The sequence below is a fragment of the Cetorhinus maximus genome, chromosome 14, assembly GCF_964194155.1.
Source record: "Cetorhinus maximus chromosome 14, sCetMax3.hap1.1, whole genome shotgun sequence".
NCBI lineage: Eukaryota > Metazoa > Chordata > Chondrichthyes > Lamniformes > Cetorhinidae > Cetorhinus > Cetorhinus maximus.
Genome location: NC_135892.1, coordinates 32,840,534 through 32,862,072, shown reverse-complemented (window position 1 = coordinate 32,862,072; position 21,539 = coordinate 32,840,534). Strand labels below are relative to the sequence as shown.

General features: G+C 40.7%; 1 protein-coding gene across 5 annotated transcripts in view; it reads left to right on the top strand.

The window, feature by feature from the left end:
• The window catches only part of cep43 (centrosomal protein 43), a 112,126-nt gene that overhangs the window by 43,133 nt on the left and 47,454 nt on the right, over positions 1-21,539 (top strand). For 2 of the 5 annotated variants that reach the window (XM_078556758.1, XM_078556756.1), the window contains exons 6-11: positions 2,313-2,339; positions 4,495-4,551; positions 8,004-8,074; positions 8,180-8,241; positions 9,923-9,984; positions 12,303-12,386. In XM_078556758.1, coding sequence (XP_078412884.1) covers positions 2,313-2,339; positions 4,495-4,551; positions 8,004-8,074; positions 8,180-8,241; positions 9,923-9,984; positions 12,303-12,386 — 363 coding nt within the window. The remainder of the gene's footprint in view (positions 1-2,312; positions 2,340-4,494; positions 4,552-8,003; positions 8,075-8,179; positions 8,242-9,922; positions 9,985-12,302; positions 12,387-21,539) is intronic. The other 3 variants (XM_078556759.1, XM_078556757.1, XM_078556760.1) reach the window with 2 other exon arrangements.

The following is a 21,539-nucleotide window of genomic DNA, read 5'->3' as shown; positions in this document are numbered from 1 at the left end:
AAATAAAACGCAAACTTCTGTGTATGCCTCCCATATTTTTGAGACTCATTAGCATGGAATCATAAAATAGAGCAGGGCAGAAGGTGGCCATTCAACCCATCGAGTCTGCGCAGGATCTTCCAGAGAGCAATTACACTAGTCCTATTCCCCTAATCTTTCCCCATCTTCCCTAGTTTTTTTTCTCTCCTTCAAGTGTTCATCCAATTCCCTTCTGAAGACCACTATTGAATCTGCCTCCACCACCTACCACCCTATCAGGCAGTGCATTTCAGATCTGAAACAGTTGTTGCATAACTTTTTGCCTCTTCTTGACACCTTAAATCTGTGCCTTCTGGTCTCTACCCTTTAACAATCACAATGGTTTCCCTTTATCCATCTAAACCAGGGGTGGGGAACCTACTGCCCACGGGCCATTGCTCAATTTCATCTGGCCCATAGCAAGATTTCTAAGAATATAGACCTATGACAGTAGTGCCTTCAAAATAGCATTTATCATCATTGTTATGAATTTGCTGTGGATTAGATTATATCAGCTAAATTACTATAATAATTTTTAACAATATAATATTCAAATTTAGCCATCACATTAAAACAGTGGGCGAATTGAATGTTTCTGTATTCTTTCTTAATTTAGTTTTTTTATAAGTTGATTTTTATGTGTGTGGCCCGCGACTGCTTTTGTCTGTGTGAATGGCCCGTGATAAGAAAAAGGTTCCCCACCCCTGATCTGAGCATTTAATGATTTTGAACACCTATATCAAACTCCTCTTAGCCCTCTCCACTTCTCTAGTCTATCCATATAACTGAAGCCATGCTAGTAAATCTCTTAAACCTTTCTGCCCCTCCCAAAGAATGTGCTCAGAATCAGATACAGCACAGTACTAGGGCCAAAACAGTGTTCTAATTCCACAAAGCCAGGGATTCCATATGCTTTATTAACTGCTTTGAGGGTGACAGGACAGATTAACAAAGCACAAATAACCTCAGGTCTCTCCTCCTATGCACTGCACCCAAAACTCCACCATTTAGCCTGTATTATCTCTCCTCCTCCTCACTAAAATGCATCACCCTCACTCTCCCCTGCAACAAATTTCATCTGCTATGTCCCCACTCGTGCTGTCAGCCATACACATGGCCCTGAGGTCCATCACTATCCTCGGCAGTGTTTACCATAACTCCAAGTTTTGTGTTGTTTGCAAACCTTGAAATCTTGCCCACCAAGGTTGCAAAAGATCTGGTTTAGACTCGGACAGGTTGCCAGGTAGATAGATGGAGTTGGTGGCTAGGGAACATAATCTTTGGTGATACCTGAAGGCTTTGGTTTTCCCAATATTTAGTTGGAGGAAATCGCTGCTCATAAAGTATTCAGTGCTGGGAAGGGGAAAAGCCAAGAGAAATGGTGGTGATGTAGAACTCTCGTGTTGTCAGCATGCATGTGGAAACTAACGTGTTTTTGGATGATGGCACTTAGGCGCAGGATGTAGATGAGAGAGCTAAGGGTAGATCCTTGGGGACATCAAAGGTATTAGCATTTCTGAAAAAAGCTTTTCATCTTGCACTCACCAGGACACTCAAGAATACCAATATAATAGGGAAAAACGACAATTTATACTGTATATGAAGAGAGTGCTGATTGATTGGCATGTGCCATTGCCATGGAGAATGTACCACTGGTGACTGACAATTAACTGCCAAGCATTGTTTGAAATTTAAACCAGGCAGCTTGACCCTGACTGGTCAAGGCATTGCCCTGAGGATTGAGCGAGCAAATGGCTGTCACTTGTTTAGCTGAAATAGGTGCAGTGTATGTACATGTTCTTTCTGTCTTCAAAGAGCAGGGCCTTGTGTATTAATATATGTAGCTTCCAGTACGCGTAAATGCGCAACATTGTGAGCCCAACTGACATTCTTAAATTGGTTATCAGTGTAATTCTTAGTACATTGGACAACATTTGCTAAATAATCCTCAATCGTGGAATCGCATCTAATGTTGGACACTGTTTTGAATTTTGCTAGCGTGGGCTGGTTGGGTACGGTGTGTGCCCTGCCTGTTGCGAACAGCGGGTGGGGCATGCTGTTTAATACGATCTGCCAGTCTTTGGGACGTATGTGATTCTGTGGGTACTGGATTTTAACATTCAAAGCAAAAATTTAAAAAACTTTTATTTTGAAATAAAAGTTTGGTTTAAAAATCTAAAGAAACCAGATGTATTTGCTAGACATCAACACAAGAAACGGGGAAAGTATGAACCCACATGCATGTTTCTAATTCATAAGAATAACACAATAATAGTCTGCTCTTCTTGTTGCAGGGTGACCAGCTTACTTGTATTCCAAAGGTAGTAGATCATTTGTGCCTCACTTTCTGTCAACTGGTGATAAGTATTAATGACTTCTACTGATGGCTGGGATTTTCATCAGAATATAGTCTTCCTTGTACTCTCGGCCTTCACAATTATTTTAAGTTATAAATTTGATCACTTTTCAGTAAGTGATACAATGGGGAAATTTTACCAGCGCCATGGATTGGAGGCAGGTTTGAAGCAGGGTAGGGGTGGGAGGTGGAGGGGAGAGAGCCACTGAAAATTAGAACAAATGACATTGGACAGGAATTCCAAGGCATGCCCTAATTTTTTCAGGAGGTGGCTTCAGTGCGCTAGTGACAAGCCATCCAGCAGCAGTGGGAAGCCACTTGAGGTTGTTAATGAAGCAATTAGGCATTTTCTGAGGGCAGTGGAATTTTACTGGCAGCACATGGGACCCCTGCAGTGTCTTCAGCTTATTGACTCAAGGAAATGAGTTCATAGCGGGAGGTCGGAGTGCCATGAAAATAATGGCCTAGATGTTGGAGTCAGCAGTGAAGCGGAGGCATACATCGTTGACTGCATTTAAAACTGCATTCTTAACTTTGTTTCGTAGGCTGCAGCAGGAACTTGCTCTCCCAGCTGCAGCGTGGATTCATCAGCAAGGTGAGTAGGGAGGCCTAGTGGCAAGGCAATAACACCAGCAAAGCCGTGCCTTCTTTGACTTCACCAGCTGAAAAGACAGCTTGATGACAGGTGTTTTTTTTTTAAAAATGTTTTCTTTCTTATACTTTTAATTGTGGCTCTCCACCCTCCAACTCCACATTTCCATGCATCCACTGTTACCCCCACCACAACTCCACCTTCAGCTCTTCTCTGATTATTGTTAGGACAGAGGAGTAAGGAAGGGGGCAATGGGAGCAGGGGTGGGGAAGTTGGGATCAACGGGGTGAAAGATGGGAGTAGAGTCGGGGATGACAGATTTGCAGGGAGGGTGTGTTGAGCAGAGCCAGGGGAGGCTGTTGAGCAGAGTGTGAGGTGATTTGGAGATACAGGGCACTCTGTTGAAATCTGCAAATGAGACAAAACTTGAAAGTATAGTAAAGTGTGAGGGAGATTGTAATAGACTTCAAGAAGACATAAACAGACTGGTGGGATGGGGGGGAACACGACTGATAAAATTCAACATAGAAAAGTGTGAGGTGATATATTTGGGTGGGAAGAATGAAGAGAGACAATATAATCTAAACAGTTCAACTTTAAAGGGGTGCAAGAATAAAGGGACCTCGAGACCTTTGTGCAGAAATTTTTGAAGGTAACAGGGCATGTTAACAAAAGAGTTACTAAAGCATATGGGATCCAGGACTTTGTCACGAGAGACCAGAGTACAAAAACCAGGAAGTTTATGCTAAGCCACCAAAAGCACTATTCAGTCTCAGCTGAAGCCTTGTGTCCAATTCTGGGCATCACATCTTAGGAAGGACTTGAAGGCATTGGAGAGGGTACAGAAAAGGTTTACTAGATGATTCCAGGGATGAGGGATTACAGTTATGTGGATAGACTGAGAAGCTGGTGTTGCTCTCTTCAGTGCAAAGAAAATTGAGGAGATTTGATAGAGATGTTTAAAATCAAGGGTTTAGCTAGTGTAAATAAAGAGAAACTGTTTCCAATGGCTGAGGAGCTGATAACCAGAGGGCACAGATTTAAAGTGACTGGCAGAAGGAACAGGTGACGTGACAAAACACGTTTTTTACAAGATCTTTTGGATTTGAAATGCACTGCTTGATTGGGAGGCGGATACAGTTTCAGAAATATCTTTTGAAGGGTAATTGAATAAACACTTGGAAGGAGAAAACATTTGCGGTGATATGGGAAAGAGCTGGAGAATGAAACTAACTGGATTGCTTCCTGAAAAGAGCTGGTGCAGACTGGATGAGCTGAATGGCTTCCTGTAGTGTACTATTGTATGATTCTATTATAGCTGACTGTAGTTGTGAAATTGTGTGTCACTAGTAACTATGATACTGGGAAACATGAAATTATTGACATGGTTTTAGTGTACAATAAAACATAAGTGACAGAAAGCGGTGGTAAGTGTACAGGTACCTCATTTTATAAATTTTAGAACTATACAACAATTCATATACTTTCCCTCTTAGGTTCAAGACTAGTTGTGATTATTCTTTTCCAGGAGCTATCCACAAAACACATAGCAGAAGCCAAGAAAAAGTTTGAATTTTACGATAAAGTGAGTTTTTAACTTATATATTTTAGCATGGATTAACAATCTGTGTAAAATGCAACTACTGGTATATTTTCACGCATTTTGTTACGAGGTGATTTATGACCTAACTAATTGAAGTTATATGGTTAATACTATAAAGATATATTTTTTTAGAGTGTGGTATAAATTTTACAAACATTATATTTATACGGATCAGTTCCACTCCTGGCGAGTGACTGAAGGAGAGCAGACCAGGGAATCACGGGCCGGTAGCCTGTGCTTTTATGATCTTTAGCTTTAGTGGACAAATGATCGTGACCCATGAGTCTGTGATTTTCTAACCTGTGGTCCCTGCTGTGATCACTGTTCCTCACCAGAAATATCTAGTTATGGAATCACCCATTCCATTTCAATTATTTTATTAGTAATTTCATACTTTACGCATAGCCTGCTATAGTTAGTTAAAGCACCCAATTCAACATTAATATGTTAAAATTGGCACTTTTCCCATGGGTAAAAATGTTTTCTAAATCACAGTTGGCTCCAAGGCAGGAATTAAAAGTGGGGGGAAAGATTCTTAAAGCATTATCTAGGCCCATGTGAAAGTTCACAACGCCGATCACATGTGAGGAAGGTCATTCATAAGAACATAAAAAATTGGAACAGGAGTAGGTAATTCGGCCCCTCAAGCCTGCCCCACCATTCAAAAAGATTAGAGCTGATCTGCCCCAGGCCTCAACTCCTCCTTCGTACCAGCTCCTTATATCCCTCAACTCCCCAATATTTCAAAAATCTATCTACTTTCTCTTTAAATACGTTCGGTGATCTAGCCTCCACAACTCTCTGGGATAGAGAATTCCAGACATTCACTACCCTCTGAGAAGAAATTCCTTTGCATCTCAGTTTTAAATGATTGTCCCCTTCTTCTGTAACTATGTCCCCTAGTTCATGATTCCCCACTAGTGGAAACAGCTTCTCAACATCTACCCTGTCAAGCCCCCTCAGAATCGTGTATGTTTCAATAAGATCACCTCTCATTCTTCTAAACTCTAATGAATAAAGACCTAACATTTACTCCTAGCCCATATTAGCTTATCCAACTGGAAAGATTCTGTGTTCTCCCATTTGTGCCACTCAATTGTTTCTTAAATGATTGATTTTGTTCTCTAGGTATGGCACTCTGTCTTAGCCACAGTTATTGCTAGATAATGATTAGATGGTGGTGGGTCATCTTCTTGAGCAGCATGTGTTGTAGGGAATTCTAGGATTTTGCCCCATGAAGGCATGGCGATTTAAGTTGATTACATCAGAAATATTCTCAAGGATTCTTCAGATCATCAGCCACAGTTCAGAATATTGATAGAAACCATCACAGTTGATTGAGAGAGCTTCTGAGGAGTTTTCAGCATGTCAGATTCAAGCTATTATGCTTGCTGCTCTTGTCCTTGATGATAGAGGTTGACAGCACCTCCCAGCCCTGCAATGTAAACTCGTTGCAGCGCATTCATTCTTCAGTTGATTCCATAACATTTGCTCCCATTATCTTATCTGGAAGCCCACTGCGTTGGTAACTCCTTGAACCAGATTTTCATGGAGGACGCAGGTAGGCCGAGTCAGGAAGCTTCCTGACCTGGCAAACCCATCTCCTTTAAAAAGGCCCCTGCCCGCCATGTTTTTGTTCTGGGGAGATGGGGGCAGAGTGGCCTTTGCAGGCAGACCTGCGCCTCTGTTTGCTGGGATGTCAGCCCAGTTTTTTAATGATGAATGTCAGGCCTTCAAACCCTGACGCCCCTCCCTCCCACCAAATCCACCCCGCATGCCCCCTCACACCTCTTCATATCCCCATGCCTTCTCATATTCCCCTTGCCTCCTAATACCCTGCCACCCCCTCCATGTCCCCATGTATTTTCCATAGCAACTCATCCAGCCTCCACTATGGTTAGAGCTCAGGAGCCCTGACTTTGAAATAGAGATGAAAAAAATAAACTTCCAACAATCTAATAGAGCTCTCCCTCAAACACACTTCTTATATTTAAAAAAAAAAGCTCTCGTTCATAAAACCCATTCAAAAAATGTAACACCCCTCAAGTGGTCAATCTTGAAAAAACAAACACCTTTTTCACTAACCACATAAAAGACACATGACTCTTTAAAAAGCTTGAAAAACTGTCAATCAAAATGTGAACACAGTCCCTTGCTGAGATGGTGGACCTGGACCTTTTGAAACTCAGCCAAGCATTTATAGTGGGCTCCTGTATAATAACAAACCCTGTAAAATGTAAACAATGGAGTCTATTGAAACTGAAAAACCAGATGGCCTTTTTAAGCTACACAAGATGTCTTGTCAATCAGAGCAGGCTTTTTTCTGCAAGCGAAAGCTGCTGAAGGTTTTTTCTTTATTTTAAAAGGACTCTGGGTATTTAAATCACCTCAGATCCAAGAGATCCCTAGCAGTCTTTTCAAATTTTAATGCATTTGAGTACTATTCCCAAAAGTACTCTAATGCATTTCAACACTTGCACAACATAAAGGTCAATTACCTTTTCAGGACCGATCCCAATAATCAATCACTGCAGTAAAAACACATCTAACTTAAAATACAGAATCTAACTATTGAAATTAAAGAACAAATGTTTTGTACTTCAAAGCCTGTCAATGAAAGAATTCCAGGCACAGGTGGCAGACCTTGTTTTTTGGTTCCTTACTTGGGACTGGGATTCCCCTCGTGGTTCATGGCTCCTTTGGGAGGCCGTGAACTGCATCTATGCATTGAAGGGGCCCAGACTCCACTAAATTGCAGAGAGGGTTTAAACTGCCCACACCCATAATGGAGCTGGCAAGAGCAGGAATGGCAGGCTACCCTTGTCCTTATCCCGTGCTGGCAAAAATTGCTGCTGTTAATTCTAAATTTACCTATTTCAAGGTTAACAAGCCCAAGTTTTTTGTAACTCGGGCCTCTGACACTTGACCTTCTGTTGAATGTCTTCCCTATGTCCCAATGGCCAGAATTGGATGCTGCCCCACATTTGGTCTGAGTGCTATATGGTTTGAACATGATTTCCACTGACCTGTACAGCTCTTTTCACAAGAGAACTCAACATTCTTTTTGCTCTGTTGATCGTTGTACCTCAGTGGGCACATTGTGTGTCCACATGAAACAATTATGAAACCAGGTGAATTGTTTAAAAATTATGTTAGTTTATCAGAATAGAAATCTTTTTGTTTAAATAGTGAATTTTTACCCAATACAAAAAATCATAACCTGTCCAATTTACCCATTTCACTGGAATCCTTTGAATTGTATATTTTCAATACGTTTAGTTCTATTAAATAGAAATACTGGTTTTATCCCATTTAGTGCACATAAGGGATGGGAATCCTTGGGGTATTTCCTATTTATAAAAGTTCAAATTTAGAAATGTGTAGCATTGTATGATCCAGTGGCATTTCATTTCCATGATCTATCTTGATTTTAGGACAAGAATGGTGAGATAAGTAAAGAAGAACTGAGGGAACTATTCATAGATCTCTTCCCTCATTTTCACAAGTAAGCAAGCCTGCACTACTTACAATTGTGTTTTCTTTTTAATTTGCACTTTGATGCAAACCATTTTTGTTCTATTTTAACCATTTAAAATTGTTTCACTGATAGGAATATGCTGGACAGATATGTAAATGATGAGTTTAAAGCAGTGGATAAAGATTTTAATAGTGGTAAGTATATTTTACAAAAGTTTTATACATGTTTGCTTAGGCTGCTGAAGTAATCCGATCCTAGTTACATTAGGTTCTACTTTTCTAGCATGTTTGTTTCAATAAGATTATTAAATTCCTCTCTATGCTGAAAATTCATTCTATTTAGAAATAAATAATCACATTTTAACAAGAAGGGACTTTACTGTCATGGTAATCATCTGGTAACTCCATTATATGTGTAGTTTCATAAGAATATAGAACATTTGAGCAGAATTAGGCCATTTGGCCCCTCAAACCACCCCTGCCATTCAATATCATACCTGAGCATCTACATTAACTCCACTTTCCTGCCCAATTCCCATATCCTTTGGTTCCCTCAGTGCCCAAAAAACCTTAGTCTTGAAAGTACTCACCGACTGATCATCCACAATTCCCTAGAGTAGAGAAAACAAAAGATTCATAATTTTTTGAACAAAGACTTTTCTTCTAGCCTTGAATAACTGACCCCTTATTCTAAGACTATGGTCCTGAGTTCAAAAATCTTCAGCCAGGGAAAACACCCTTTTCAGCATCTAAGAGGGCTTGACAGTGTAGGACTTTATACATTTCAATGAAGTCACCCTTCATTATTTTTAAGTTCTGGAAATGTAGGCCAATTCTACTTGATCTTTGCTCATAGGACAGCCCTCTCGTTCAAGTAATACATCTAATGAACATTGCTGCACCCGCTCCAAGAGAAGTATATCATACCTTAGGTGAAATTTATATGTAATTCTCCAGCTGCGGTCTCTCCAAAGCCCTACATAATTGCAGCAAGATTCCCTTGCCTTTACAACAGCAACTTATATTTGTATAGCACCTTTAACATATTAAAATAGCCCAGAGCATTTCACAGGAATGCCAAATGCTCCAAACCTCTTGTAGTAAAGGCTATACAAGCATGTTAACTTTCTGTGACTAGTGTATAAGGACACGAAAAACCCGCTGAATGCAAACATTTACTGGAGGTCTTATGTTGTGGCGGGTAACACCCCTGCCTCTGAACCAGAAGCTCTGGGTTTGAGTCTGACATGAGGACTTGATGGCCAAGGAAAGTGCTTTGCTGTTAACCACTGACCTACAACAGGAATTAACAGTGGGACAATACTAGGGTAAGTATCTGAGTAAGTATCACACAACAGGCCCAAGACTCTGGGGTCAGCGTTGCAGACATTTTTGGAGGGGCCTGGGCAGCGCAAATCTGCCCATCAAAAGTTTAAACTTTTCTGTGGGACAAGTGAGTGTCTCAACATTCATCGCTGTTGGCATTGGTAGATTCGGTCCATTATAAAGGGTTTGCAAAAATGACAGGATGGCTGCATGACCATAGGGAATGAATTATGCAAATAAAGGTCCAATTATTTAAGCTATGTTTTTACTGTGGAAAGAAGCCTGAAGGACACATGGTTCAGGTCTCTAAAATAATGAAGGAGTAGTTAAAGTTGAAGTAAGCAGGATAATTAATCCTGGCAATCAACATAAGATTAGAGAATGAACAAAATTGTTATTTTTATTATTATAGTTTGTTGCCTTGTTCTGCAACTTGATACAGTATTAGATTGCCTTGGTCAACAGATCAGTTAATCAAAAACATTTTTAAAATTGTTCATCCAGTTGAAATTTTAAAGTAACTGCTTTATTTTTTTCCTTGTTTAATTAGTGGTTGATTTTGATGAGTTTCTGAGAATGTACAAAAGGTTATTCATCCAATGCAGAAGTGTGGTAAGACAAGTTTTTCTGATTAAAAATCATAATGATGTATTTCTAAAATGACTTTGCTCCCCTCTTCCATTCAGTATGCCGTAGTTGAAAAAAGCAAGCAGCCAGTTGTTTTCTAAACTCCTGTCCCTTCAATTCTGTAATTGGCTACTCTGCTTTCTGCAACCAGTCCAGCACTCTCCTTGAGGGACAGCTGAGTTCAGCCAAGTTAGAAGTTCAAATTGAGGAATCTTCAAGTGCAAACTCCTGTCTTATTATCCATGATGCAGCATGCTGCTGTACCAATGTGCCTCAGCACCAGGGGGCAAACTTTTGCATCAAAAACCTGTAAAATCTTCTAATCAATCATTTACATTTGAGGTTCTGAGGTGAATAGCCACATGCATTCAATTGAAGTGTACGCTCAAAATTTTCCCTGAGCCTATAGTAATTAAGTAAAATCTTAAGAATATCAATCAAATGGTTTTATTGATGCTGTTTTACTCTGGTAGCTTTACACTATTGACATGATCTCAGCAGACAGAAACTATAGTATCCATGGAGACATTACTATTTAACTATAGAAAATATCCACTTGCCTGTTGTGTGAGAGATGATGATGATGATGATGCCTATTACTATGATCTTATGACTACACAGGATTCTATGCCAGCCAGATTGTTAGCCATGTTCCAAAATTACATCTTTTTGTAAAAAGAATGTTGGTTTGTCTGGTGTGAGAGGAAATTAATTTGGTCAAAGTTAGTGCTTATAATCTCTTGACACTAAATCTGGGAATGGCTGTAAACAAAAATTTGAACATTTAAGTCTGACTCTGTTGATTTAACATCAGGTTTGCCTAAGTATGTCCTGTTCACAAAAAGCAGGACAGATCCAATCCAGCCAATTATTTCTCCATCAGCCTACTCTCAATCACCAGCATGGAAGGTGTCATTGAAGTTTGGGACTTACACAGCAATAACCTGCTTACTGATGCTCAGTTTGGGTCCGTCAGGGTCACTCGGCTCCAACCTCATCACAGCCTTGGTCCAAACATGGAATAAAGAGCTGACCTTGAGGGAAGGTGAAAGAGACTCCCCTTAATGTCAAGGCAGCATTTGATCGATTGTGGTTCCAAGGAGCCCTGGCAGAATTGTAGTCGATAAGGATCAGGGAGAAAACTCTGCACTGGTTTGCACAAAGGAAGATGGTTTTGGTTGTTGGAAACCAATCATCTGATCCCATGACATCGCTGCAGGTATTTCTCCGGATAGCGTCCCATGGCCAACCATCTTCAGCTGCTTCTTCAATGACCTTCCATCCATCATTGGGTCTGAAGTGGAGATGTTTGATGGTGACTGCACAATGTTCAGTACCGCCTGCAACTTGGATACTGAAGCAGTCTGTGTCCATATGCAGCAATACCTGGCCAGTATTCGGGCTTGGGCTGATGAGTGGCAAGCATTCACACCACATAAGTGCCTGGTAATGACCATATCCAACAAGAGAGAATCCAGGCATCTTTTCATGACATTCAATGGCATTATCATTACTGAATCCCCCACTATCAATACGCTGAGGGTGACCATTGACCAGAAATTGAACTGGACCAGCCATATAAATGATGTGGCTACAAGGATAGGTCAGAGGCTGGAAATTCTGAGGTGAGTAACTTACCTCCTGACTCCGCAAAGCCTGTTCACCATTAATATGGCACAAGTCAGGATTGTGATGAAATACTGTGGATTTAACTGGATGAGTGTGGCCCCAGTGGCACTCAAGAAGCTCCATACCATCCAGGACAGCCCACATGATTGACTCCCCATCCAACTTAAGCATTCATTCCCTCTACCACCAGTGCACAGTGGCAGCAGTGTCTATCATGTACAAGATGCACTGCAGCAACTCACCAAGGCTCCTTCGACAGCATCTTCCAAACGCGTGATCTCTAGCACTTAGAAGCACAAGGGCAGCAAATACATGGGAACACCACCACCTGCAAGTCCCCCCCACCCCCCGAGCCATCCTGACTTGGGGCCATATTGCCGTTCCTTCACTGTCACTGAATCAAAATCCTGGAACTCCCTCTCTAACAGCACTATGGATGTACCTGCACCACATGGATTGTAGTGGTTCAAGAAGGCAGCTCACCACCACCTTCTTGAGGGCAATTAACGGTTGGCAATTAGAGAACAAATACTGGCCTTGCCAGCAACATTTGCATCCCAAGAAAGAATGAAAAAAAGTTATATTGTCACATGTTGCAGCATGATGTTGCTGTAATACAGTTTTTAAAAAATATTATTCAACTTTGCAACTGCTGTTGTCTGTTTCTATGACAGGTAGCCCAGGATGCTACTGATATTGTACAGTCTCCATGCAAACTTTCAGAAGGGAGGCAAACTGCTTTAAATACAGGCAGCAAGGTAAGTGAACATAGCCAACTTTGTCATTATTTTGAACGAAGGTTTCCTAACATTCTTTGTAGCTGTTAGCAATCATTATTGTAATTTGTAAAAGATTTTAATCCAACAAGAGTATCAGTAATGTTATAAATGTACCATTGCAGTAAAGGCATTTGACTTAATTAGCATAGACAGAATAAAGGGGTCATAATGTCTCTTTAAATTACTAATAGCCTGTTGACTACCCTGCAGGACCTTCAGGCTGGCTTATAGTAATTATAGTCTACTGATCGAGTCACTTTTTTTGTTCTCATTTAGAAATTAAGTTACCCAATAATTTTATTTAAGCAAAATGGATAATAGTGAAGTGGGAATTTAGTGAGTCTTTTTTTAAGAAAAACTAATTATTAGCTTGGGTTCTGAGGAATCAGTCCAGAAGAACCTACTTATTGTTAGACAGTCAAATCATTTTAATGTGAAATTGCTTGATTCAAGCTATCTGCTGATTTTGTTAACCAACTAATTTCCACTTGCTGTATTATTTACATTACCTCATTTAAATTATTGGATTTTTTTTTTTCTTAGCACAACCACAAAATGACTCCATTATCCAGCATATACTTTACAACACTTTATAACCTTTCTGTCACTAGGTGACACCAAGATGTATCACAGCCCTTTCAAAATCTAGGTTCAAATTTGAATTATCCAGTATTTAATTTAAACAACATCAGTAACAACAAAGTGTGAGTTTACTGTTTTAAAATTCAACTATCAAATGGTTTTAAGCAACTTTGAATCATTAGGATATGACTGTAAATAAAAGATTCCACAGTGCAGTCTACTCTTAATTCAAAGTTGGTAAATTCAAACTGAGTTGGATTGTTTTACCACATTAATTCCCATTTTGCTATGTTAGTTGTGTTTCATTCAAGTTATTAGCTTTTTAGAGCACACACAACAAGTGACTGTGAATTCCCATTAGTACATTGCAAATTTTCTGTCACTAGGCAGCAAAAGGTGCTTTTTAGATTATGCATCAACCTGTATTACAGCTCATTCAAGATCTACTCTTAGACCAATCCACTTTGGATGAAAATGGAATGCAGCTTCCAGTCAGCAAAATATAAAATGCTATGTTTTGAGTTGAATTCTGACAAATTTTAAAACAGATACTTAAAAAAAAGATGATTGCAATCATCCAGAGTGTTGTGTGTCTCCTGTTTAGTTCATAACTTTAATATTCATCTCAGTACCCTGTTGACTGCCCTGCAGAACTTTCAAGCTGGCTTTCAAGATGAGTGCACATGACTAAGCACACCTCCCATTTAAGCAGCATTTCAGGCCAAATGAAGCTCATCTCTGGCAGGAGAAAAATGTTGATGAAAACAGCTATCATTATTTTCTCCATGGGCAGAATATTGAGCTCGGTGGGCGGACGCATGCCCAACCTGGCCGAGCGTAAAATGACGCACAATGATGTCGGGTGAGTGGCCCAATGTCAGTGCATAGTCCCACGATATTTCATTTGACAGGCAAGGGCCGGAGTCGGCAGCGCGCCTACCGACAATTAAAAGGCCTATTAAGGCCATTAAAAAGGTAATTAATGTCAAATTTATGCTGCCTGTCCAATCTAATGGTTGGTGGGCAGGCGAAAACGCCGAGCGACCTTTGCACTTTTTAGGAAACCTCATCCACAGCCTCTCCTTTTGAACTGTTTGTACCCATCTGTATCAACAGGAAGGCAGAATAAGCACCATTCTACCTTCAGGTAGCCTATCTCAAAGCCTGACCTGATACTGAGTTGCAATGCCAAATGACGTTACTTGAAATCAGGATCAATATTCACAACCAGTCCCTTAGCATTCTGCTAGTGGCTAATGGCTGTATGTGCAAGAAACTTTCAGAACTTTTCCTCACACCCACTGGCTCTTCTCTTTTTCTTCCCACCTACAAACCATAACCTCAAGGAATACAAGCCACAGTCAAAAAATGTACATTCTAGGGACGGTCTCTGTAGATTATATGTAAAAAGAATTCAAGAAACACATAAAAGAAGGTTCTCTTACTGGCCTGTGATAAATGCATCACTTAGTATGTTGCTGAGCCATAGAGCCCAGATTTGATTGCCAGCCTATGCTGAATGAACTAAGAGAAGCTGGGCAGTTAACTGCAATTAGCTTTTATTGCTCGTGGCTTTAAAAAAAAAATGGCCTCCTCCTAAAACCTACTGTTTGAGTAGGGTTCTAGTAGGCTACAGTTGTCTTTGGAATGGGACCTCAGTAGGGTTAAGTTTCGAGAAGAAGGCAGCAACAGAATAACTGCCGGGCTGAGGTGTTATCTTGAAGGAAATCAGCACTTCAGGTTTTTATTATGAGATTTTCTAAGTTCAACATTGCTATCAGCAGAATTTTGGGGATATTTTCCCCATATAGTATTGATAGTTTAGGTGTTAAAACATCCTCAAACTGGTTGCAGCATTGGGTTTGCCTGCCTTTAGCACAAGATGCTATCATGGTAAAGGAGTTTAAGTGTGCTGTAAGAACAACTGCTCCGAAAATGATTACGCCTCTGATTAGCATTTAAATTGGCTCCTAACATTTGTTAAAGAGGCTGCATAACATTTTGGTGACCACTGTAACTTCTACCGCTGACTGGAAGGAGTTCAGAATGCGCAGATTCTCCCACCAAGATGGTGGATGCATGCCATTTTGCAGGCCAGTTTAACATTGCAGAATGGGGACATCGCAACTTTAACTACTAAACAATATTTTGCTTTTCATTTGATTTATTGAATGCAAGTTGTGAATTAAATCATGAAATGGTTGGAAAGGCTTTGTGCAGAGTTCCAACACGGTCCGGCTATTTCAGTTGATAGATTATGGGACTCTTTAATCTTAGGGTCATGGTTTCGTGCCACACATTGGGTAATGAATTATTTTCCTAAAAAAAGTATTTTGAATAAAACATTTAGTGGTTTTTATTACGTTTTTTTATTAAATGTACTTGCACTGTGATGGAATACCCTCCACTTGCCAAGAAGAGTGCAGCTCTAGCAACGCTCAAGAAGCTCAGCACCATCCAGGATAAAGCAGTCCACTTGATCGGCACACCATCCACCAACTTAAAATTTCACTCCCTCCACCACCAATATACAGTGGCAGCAGTGTGTGCCATCTGCAAAATGCGCTGCAGCAACCCACCAAGGCTCCTTCCACATCACCTTTGAAACGTGCAACCTCTACCATCTAGAAGGACAAAGGCAACAGATGCATTGGAACACCACCACCTGCAAGTACCCCCCACCCCTCCCCCCCTGCCTACCAAGCCACCCACCTTCCTGCCCTATATCACCATCCCTTCACTGTCGCTGGGTCAAAATTCTGGAAGCCCCTTCCTAATGCCCTGCAGGCGTGCCTGCATTAGTTGGACAGCAGCAGTTCAAGAAGGCAGCTCACCACCACCTTCTCCAGGGCAATTTGAGGTGGACAACACCCACATCCCATGAAAGAATAGCAAAAAATCTAAACACTGCTTTCAAATCTGCACAGTCTGAGTTCATTGGAAGATTGGAATATCATTGACTAAAATGTCCTAATTATATGTCTTCATTTACTGAATCATCAGAAGCATGTTTTACAGAGGGAACAATTGATAAATCATGTTGACTAGATACAAGTACTTACAATTTGTTAAGGACTGCACAGACCTAAAAATGAGTAACACTCTCTACCTATGTAACATCACCCATCTCTGGTTCTGCCTTAGCTCATCTGCTTCTGATACCCTCACCATGCCTTTGTTACCACTAGACTTGACAACATCAATGTACTCCTGGCTGATCTTCTATCTTCCACCCTGTATAAACTTGAACTCATCCAAAACCTTATTCACCTCACACCCTTGTGCTCACTGACCTATATTGGCTGGCATTGTTCTGTTCTAAAATTCTAATCATTTTTTTCCCCAAACCCCTTCATGGCCTTAACCTTTCCTGTCTTTGTAATCTCCTCCAGCCCTACAACATCACCCATCTCTGGTCCTGGCTCAATGCAGAATGTATTCTTGGTAGGGAACTTCAATGTCCATCACAAAAAGTAGTTCAATAGCACCACTACTGACTGAGCTGGCCAAGTGCTGGATGACATATCTGCCAGACTGTGCCTGCAACAGATGGTGAGGGAACCAACAAGAGGGAAAAACCTACTTGACCTTGTCCTCACAAATCTATCTGTTGTAGATGCATCTATCCATAGCAGAATTGCTGCACAGTCATTGTGGAGAATAAATCCCATCTTCACACTGAGGCCACCCTCCTGTTGTATGACACTATCATTGTGCTAAATGGGATAGTTTCAAAACAAATCTAGCAGCTCAAAACTGGGCATCTTTGAGGCACAGCAGGGCATCATTGAGGTGCTGCAGGCCATCAGCAACAGCAGAATTGTATTCCTCCACAATCTAACCTCATGGCCCAGCATATCCCGCACTATCATTACTGTCAAGCCACGAACCAACCCTGGATCAATTAAGAGTGTAGGAGACAATGCCAGGAGCAGATCCAAGCATATCCGAACATAGGTGCCAACCTGGTGAAGCTATAACACAGGGCTACATGCATGCTAAACAACAGAAACAATATACTACAGACAGAGTTAAGCAGACCACAGCCAATGGGTCTCTTCGATGTTCTACAGTACTGCCACATCCAGTTGGTGGCCAATTAAAGAGCAACAGGAGGAAAGGCTCCACAAAAATTCCCATCCTGAATGATGGCAGAATCCAGAACATTGTTGTAAAAGACAAGGTTGAAGAGTTGGGACATCTTCAACCAGAAGTGCTGAGTGGATAATCCATCTTGGCCTCCTGAGGTCCTCAGTATCATAGATGCCAATTTTTGCTAATCATATTCACACTATATGATATCAAGAAATGCTTGGGTGCACTTAATATGGCAAAGACTATCGGCCCCAGCAACATCCCGCCAATAGCACTGAAGGCTTGTGCTCCAGAACTGGCTGTGGCTCTTACCAAGCTGTTCCAGTCCAGCTATAACACAGACATCTTTCCGACTAAGGTATGTCCTGTGCAAAAAAGACAGGACAAATCCCATCCGGCCAATTACCGCCCCATCAGTCTACTCTGAGTCATCAGCAAAGTGATGGTGTTGTTGACAGTACTATCAAACAGCACTTGGTCACTAATAAACTTCTCACCACTGTTCAGTTTGGGTTCTATGAAGGCCACGCAGCTCCAGACGTCATTACAGCCTTTATCTAAATATGAACAAAAGAGCTGAATTCCAGAATTGAGGCTACGAGTGACTGCCCTTGATATCAAGACAGCCTTTGACTGAGCGTTACATCAAGGAGCCCTAATAAAGTTGAAGTCAATCAAAATCAGGGGGAAAACTCCACTGGCTGGTGGTATACCTAGCACAAAGGAATATGACTGGTTGTTGGAGGTCAGTCATCTCGCCCCTCCAAAAATCACTGCCTGTGTTCGTCAAGGCAGTGTCCTAGGCCCAACCACCTTCAGCTACTTCAGCAATAACCTTTCCTCCACCTCCATCAGAAGCAGGAATGTTTACTGCTGATTGCAGAGTGTTCAGTTCAATAACAAGTCCTCAGATACTTGAAGCAGTGCATGCAGCAAGACCTGGACAGCATTTAGGTAAGTAACATTCATGCCACACAAGTGCCAGGCAATGACCATATCCAACAAGAGGCAATCTGACCACCTCCCCATCACATTCAACAGCATTACCATTGCTGAATTTCCCCACGATCAAATCCTGAGGTCACCTTTGAGCAGGAAATGAATAGATCCAGCACATATGGCTGCAAGAGTATGTCAGAAACTGAGAATTCTGCAACCATAACTCAACTTCTGACTTCCTAAAGTCTGTTCACCATCTACTTTGCATAACTCTACATGTGCTGAAATACTCCGCACTCATCTGAATCAGTGCAGCTCCAATAACACTCAAGAAGCTCGACATTATCCAGGACAAAGCAAGCTGATTTGCACTCCGTCCACCATTTTAAACATTCACTCCATCCACTTCTGCCGCACTATGGCATAGTGTGTACCATCTAGAAAATGCACTGCAGCAACTCACTGAGCTTCAACGGCACTTTCCAAATTTGCAACCTCTACCATCTGGAAGACTAAGGACAGTAGGCACATAGGAACACATGTCAGTGGGTCAAAATCTGCAACTTACACCCTAACTACACTGTGGGTATATGTATAACATATATAACAGCAATTCAAGAAGGCAGCTCACCGCAATCTTTTCGAGCAATTAGGGAGGGGCAACACATACTGTACACAAAAAAACTCTCAAAGATCTCTGTGCTCCTCCAATTCTGGCCTCTTGCACATCCCCAATTTTAATTGCTCCACCATTTGGATGTACCTTCAGCTGCCTAGGCCCTAGGCCCTCGAATCCCCTCCTTGTATCTCTGTGCCTTTCTACCTCTCCCTTCTCCATTTATATGGGCCTAAAAAAAACCTACCCCCACTTGTCCTAATTTCTGCTTATATGGATCAGTGTCAGATATTTATTGCTAACTCTCCTTTGTAAAGCCATGGAGTGTTTTACTACTTTAACGTGCCACATGATGCAATTTGTTTAAATTGAGGCATTGCGGGTTTGGGAGGAAGTGTAGATCAGTAAGAGTGGGAAGATAAGCTTACTTCAGACACTGAAACTTGCTGCAGTTTCAAAACCAGCCTCATTGTGACTGGAAAGCTGAGTGTTTACAGGCAGAAAGTCAGCCGTGATATATGATTCAACATCTTTTTGAAAATAAATTGCTGCATTTACATTATCATTATTGTATGGTACAGCCAATCTTTGACAATGGCATGGAATATTTGTTATGTAGTGTGAAATCTGCATATAACACAATTAGCACCTTAGATACCCTGAAATAAAAACAGAAAATGCTGGAAAAACTCAGGCCTGGCAGCATCTATGGAGAGAGAAGCAGAGTTAACGTTTCGAATTCAGTATGACTCTTCGGAACTTAGATACCTTAGATACCCTGAATGTTGTGTTTTCCTTTGAGAAACACCTTGTGTGATTTTAGGCTTTGAATTCCTCCATGTTGTTTCCAGAAATACAAAATACAATTTAAAAATTCAGGCAAAATCCATTATTTATTTTGATCATGATGTTCAGTCACAAAGCAGTTAGGCCCAGTTGATGTCTCATCTTGTAGCGTGCCAAGCTCTGCTTCTCCAGGCAAAGAGAGATGAGTAAGAGAGTAAAATCTAGAAATTACAGGTAGAAAATAATGAATTTAAAGGTTAAATTATAAGAGAGAATGCGTGGAGGGAAAGATTGAGATGGGAAAGACTGATACATGGTATATAAAAAAAATGATGTGCTGTGCCCTGAGTGAAGAAACAAAGCTTGGTTTGCCTCATTTATATTCTGAAGCAGTTTCTCCTTTTGGGGAAAAACTCCTATTTATGCCAAAGGAGAGAGGAAAAATGTCATTACAGAAGCAGAAAATAGGGCCATCACCAGCCCACCTGCCTCTTGCTCCTTCAAAAATGTGATCCTTCATGAAAAAAAAGGTGGACATTTTGAAATACCCAGTACTTGGGTCAATGACCTTTCATCAGATGGTTAACATTAAACTCTGTTTCTCTCTCCACAGATGTTGCCTGACCTGCTGACTATTTTTAGCATCTTCTGTTTTTATTTCAAATTTCCAACATCTACAGTATTTTGTTTTTGGAAAAATGTGCATATGTGGAGGCTGTTTTTTAGCCTCTTTTTTAACAGAAAATGACAATAACTTCAAGTTTGGCATGGCAAAATTCATTTGATAGGTCACTATCATGTTATTTAAAGCTGGTGTTTATAACAGCCATGTTGATTCATAAAACCAGGTGTGGATTTTTGTATTTCGAAAATTTGTTTATACCTTTCGTGGCAAACAAAAGACATATTTCAATTCTCTTCTTTATCTTGCCCTCAACTCTTTCCCTCCCTTGTTCCGTGTGCCTCATTCCTGGTGATTTTTAAACCTTGAACTCAAACTTATCATTGGGTTTTTGTCTTTGTAGTTAGATGTGAGTGTAAGAAATAGTTAAGCACTCTTACTATCTCGATTTGGTAGCACAGAAATTTGCATTAACAATGGACTGATACCAGGAAGGGACATGTTGTAAGAACGAGGTATTGTAAGCTTCTGTAATTGTGTGAAGGGGAAGCCCAGTGTATGTTGTGGTAAAGTTGTGAAAACTGGGAAGGTTTGATTCCTGGCCTAAGTTAGGCAAGCTTGGTCTTACTGTTGATCCAGTTGGCTTTTCTGTGCCTGGCTGGGAGAGGAATCAAGTGTTCATACTTGTGATTGCCTTTGAATAAATGAGCACATGTTGATGTCAGAGTTGAGTTTTGCCTCAATGTAGCTAAGATTTAAGTAGTGAATACGTGCTATGCCGGCTTGCAAAGAACTCTTTTTCCTGCCATCTCTGAAGCTTGAATCACCAACTTCAGGGGAGAAAATTGTAGGAGGAGAAATACTGCAAATGAGAATAATAAGCCAATCCAATCATAAGGCAGTTTTGTACACAAGGCTAGTCGAGGGTTAAAGGAACAGCTGGATATTGCATTGGGTCAGCTCTGCCCTTTTTTATCTCCTGGATATAAGTTCTATTTAATTCTGACTGACCGACTGATGGAATGGAAGTTTAATTATTTTTCTACGTATGTACCCCCAACAAGAATAACTTGTATTTCTATAGCACCTTTAATATAATAAAACGTCCCAAGGTACTTCACAGGAGCATTATAAAACAGGGAATGACTTGAGCCAGTCAAATTCCTTTCCAATCAGTGCCATTCAGAGTTTGAAGCAATGGGTGGTGTGGGAAATGGGGATCAAACTGAGTGCTTCAACAGCAGGTTCTCTTCTAAAATTGACGCAAAAATTTTAGTTGAAGAACAGGAATATGAGAGCTTTATGTTGTATTTGAGAGAACGTTTCTGAACTGTAAACTGCTTGATGCTCGCACTGGGTGGAAGAATTGAAAGTACTGATCTTCATTAGGGTGAACATGAACCACCCATTTTTTAAAATAAAATAGAAACGGAAGTAAACATGATTTTTCTTAATTTTTTCCATTGGTTATAAGTTGTTTTTGAGTGACTGA